General features: G+C 35.7%; 1 protein-coding gene across 1 annotated transcript in view; it reads left to right on the top strand.

The window, feature by feature from the left end:
• Positions 1-2,122, top strand: part of LOC102582541 (uncharacterized) — a 4,085-nt gene extending 1,963 nt beyond the window's left edge. The window contains exons 2-3 of the mRNA XM_006352901.2: positions 650-1,150; positions 1,315-2,122. Coding sequence (XP_006352963.1) covers positions 650-1,150; positions 1,315-1,898 — 1,085 coding nt within the window. The 3' untranslated portion in view covers positions 1,899-2,122. The remainder of the gene's footprint in view (positions 1-649; positions 1,151-1,314) is intronic.
• The last annotated feature ends 2,077 nt before the right edge of the window (positions 2,123-4,199 follow it).

Here is a 4,199-nt window from a genome sequence, read left to right as displayed (position 1 = left end):
CCTCCCCAAAAAAATAAATTAATTAAATTAAAGTTTGTTTTTAAAAAAAAAATTCAATTACAAATATTTATTTTTTCATCCCACCCCAATCCTATCCGTGACTCCCCCACCCCCAAAAAAATATTAAGCTTGTTTTTAAAATTTTTTTTTTTACCTCATCTTCACCTCTACCATCCCCAAAAAAAATTTAAGTTTATTTTTAAAAATCAATTTCAATTCAAAAATTATTTTCTACTCTAGCGATAAAAGAGATATTTTCTAAAATATAATTTCATTCATAAATCAAATACTAAAAAATCTTTTTCGAAAAATATTTTCTACTCACCAATTAAACATGAGAAAATAAATAAAAAATCTATTTATTTTCAGTAAAACATTTTTTCTTCCTACCAAACACACCCTAAATCAAAATTCCGACGAATTGGTACTGCACAAGTGAAACAAACCAATAACAACATTTCCCGTGAAAATCTTACTAGTACGATATACGAAGATAGACTTTACTAAAATTTTACCCCTATTTAGAAGTTATTTTCGACTCAGATGTTACTGCATAGGTAAAAGCATTGTTAATTAAATCGCTTTGTATGTTTCTATAATTTGTAGCGCATCGTTACTTAATTATCAATCCAACCTTGTGTTTTTGCAGGCTCGTTAGTTAACGGTAATTTTGAGACCCCGCCGTCAGGCGGTTTCTCTTCCGGCGACGGATTCTCCGACGGGCCATCCGAAATCCCCAGCTGGAAATCAAACGGCACAGTAGAGGTAGTGGAATCCGGGCAAAAACAGGGTGGAATGATCCTCATCGTACCACAAGGTAGACACGCAGTTCGGCTTGGAAACGACGCCGAGATAAGCCAAGAGCTCAAAGTAGAGAAAGGCTCCATTTACTCAATCACTTTCAGCGCGGCTCGCACGTGCGCTCAGCTAGAGTCACTCAACGTTTCAGTTCCTCCGGCCTCACAGACCATTGATCTTCAAACTCTGTATAATGTTCAGGGCTGGGATTCCTACGCGTGGGCCTTTCAGGCTGAAGAAGATGACGTGCGGGTCGTTTTTACAAATCCTGGCATGGAAGATGACCCCACTTGTGGACCCATTATTGATGATATTGCTATCAAGAAGCTTTTCGTTCCAGCTAAGTCAAAAAGTAAGGTCATTTCTGTTTCTTTATTGGGCTCCACTTCCAGCTGTTTATCCTGTTTTGGTCAAAATAGTTGGTTTTAATTTATGCGACACAGTTTGAACTTTGATATCCACAACATTCGTGTAGTTATAACAGCTAATTGTTACTTAAATTGGTTATTGGAACAGATAATGCAGTACTTAATGGAGACTTTGAAGAAGGTCCATGGATGTTTAGGAATACTTCTCTCGGTGTTCTTCTTCCAACCAACCTCGACGAGGAAACATCATCGCTCCCTGGTTGGATAGTTGAATCAAATCGAGCAGTTCGATACATCGATACATATCACTTCACAGTTCCAGAAGGGAAGAGAGCAATAGAATTGCTTTCAGGAAAAGAAGGCATTATATCCCAGATGGTTGAAACCAAGCCTAATAAGCCATACAGATTGACATTTTTGTTTGGCCATGCAGGGGATTCATGCAAGGAACCACTAGCAATTATGGCCTTTGCCGGTGATCAAGCTCAAAACATCCATTACACTCCCAATTTCAATTCTTCATTTCAGAATGCTAACCTGAATTTCACGGCCAAGGCGGACAGGACACGTATCGCGTTCTATAGTATATATTACAATACAAGAAGTGATGATATGAGCTCTCTTTGTGGACCTGTTGTGGATGATGTGAGGGTTGAGCTGTCTGCGTCTAGCAGAGTCAAGGTTTTTGGGTTTGGGTTTATGTTTTGGTTGTTAGTCTTAGTTTTGGGTTAATCTCATGAATAGCTTTCTGTTCCACTTATGGGGATCCAATGTAGTACTACAGCAGGGAGGTCCATAATCGGGCGCCCCCGGCATAAGAAAGAAAAAAAAAGTTGGTTGTATTAAAAGAGGGTATGTATGTCTTGTCATGTCAATGTAGTATGTCTTGGTATTTTTGCAATCAAAATTTGAAAGTGCTTCATTTTGTTAAGGTTCAGTAATCTTGGGATCCTTTACACTACTATCTTCTGTGGTTCTATGACAAATAGTAGTACTACTACACATCTATTTGTTATACTTGGCTCTGTTTGCATATTCGAAATTATTAAATTTATAATGATGTATGACTAATAACTAGTATAATTATTGGAAACAACCTCTTTATCCCGCAAAGGTAGAGGTAAGGTGCTCTGTCTTTGTTTGTTCGACTTTGTGTTGGATATTGGGTTTTTGAGAGAAGGAATGTATGCTACTGTAACCCCAAGTGGTTACGCAAAATTGGTCCCGATACAAGAAAATTGGCAGTTTCAGGTGCCTCTAGAGAAACCATACATCCTTAAGAAGCTTGACAATCTTCAGTTATCTAATGACACTACACATGCCATTTTGAGTGGAAAATTTGTTATGTCAGGCTATCCAAATCTTCTTTAAATGCACTTGGATGTCTTTTTTTCTCACCAAGCAAGTTACCTAGCTTTGAGCAATTTCACTCCTAATCTCATCAAGCTCACCTTAGTCAAGAATCGACTATAAAAGAACCCTTTGCAGACGCTAAAAAAGCTACGAAAAGTGAACATCTTCAAGCTGGACTGGGGAAACTATGCATTGTGTTGGTGGCTTTTCTCAACTCGATCACTCAAAATCCCGCCGATTACAAAAAGTGATGATTGATTGGTGTAAACAGCTCAAGAGTAATCCTGAGAGGCTCCAAAACTTGATGGGATGTAATCATTTTTATTTTGTTCATCACAATGTTGCACCCAGGGTAGGAACCCGGAGGAGGTTCATCCAAAACTCTTTGCTGGAAAATTGCATGGTATATATATAAGGTCAAAATTAGTTTTTTTTCTATATGTTGGATCCCTAATCTTTTTCGTATGCTTACTTCTTTATATTTTGCGTTCCCTTTGCCATTGATTGCACTCACCAAATGTATCATAAATTTAATTATTTTCCATCTGTGAAGATACTAGTTGCCTCCTAAATGGATTTTTCTTTCATTTTGTTGATAACTCAATCTATTCATTCTGTTATGATCCAACTTTAATTCTATTTTTGGATTGTACTTCATGGAGTTGATTTTACTTTATTTCTAATTGAAAGAACTGATTATGCAGGCTCATTTTATGTAATCCATATGATGTACACAGTACTTCCTTCTCTGGGTTAAATAGTTCCATGGTGGGTTCTTTTTTCCTTTTTTGGATCCTTGAAATCACGGTAAAGTTGTATATAGAAATTATTCCATACACAATGTTTTTTAAAGAAATTACGATCTTACTTATCGGTGTATTGGTACCTAAAATCATAGTATCAACGAACCACTCAAATGCAATAAAGTACACTAAAATTTGTTTGTACAAAACAAAAAGTAGTTAGCAGGTTCGGCTATAAAAGGAGGAGGTCATTTTTCCCTTTGAATAAAATAGAGAAAACTCGTTTAAAAATAAGAGGAAATCAATCTTTTTATAGACAACAAATAATAGTGTGAACAAGTGTTTATTGTGTCTTATTGGAAATGTTACAATCTTTTAGAAAAGTTACAATCCTTAGAATAATCACAATCTTTTCGAAAAGTCCCAACCCTTCAAAAAAATCACAATCTTTTCGGAAAATTGTAATTCTTCATAAAAGCCACAACTTCATAAAAGTCATAACTCTTCATTTTTTATTCACACTTTTTAAAACCGAACAAAAAGTTGTTAAATTAGCTTCTTCATTATCGGTTCAATAGTATTTGCATTAGGATAGACTAGGAGTGGCAAACAAGCAGATCGAGTCGAATATGAATAGATCGAAATGAGCTAAAGAAAAATGGGTAAAGTACTCCACTCGACTCATATTTTAAATGGGTAAAAACGAGTTACTCAATCGATAATATAGATAAATATGGATACATATATTATAGTAGGGATTTTGTTAAAATCCTTAACAAATTTTTAAAAATGTTTTTTATCAACCAACCCCCTACCCCCATCCCAAAAAAAATGTAAACAAAAAAATAGTTTGTTTTTTTATTACAAAAATTAATTTTTTAAAGGTTTTTTTTATCACTCAACCCACCGACCAGCCCCCTCACCCCTACTACCCCCG

This window comes from Solanum tuberosum, unplaced genomic scaffold, assembly GCF_000226075.1.
Source record: "Solanum tuberosum cultivar DM 1-3 516 R44 unplaced genomic scaffold, SolTub_3.0 scf00141, whole genome shotgun sequence".
Classification (NCBI taxonomy): Eukaryota; Viridiplantae; Streptophyta; class Magnoliopsida; order Solanales; family Solanaceae; genus Solanum; species Solanum tuberosum.
This window is presented reverse-complemented; position numbering and strand designations above follow the sequence as displayed.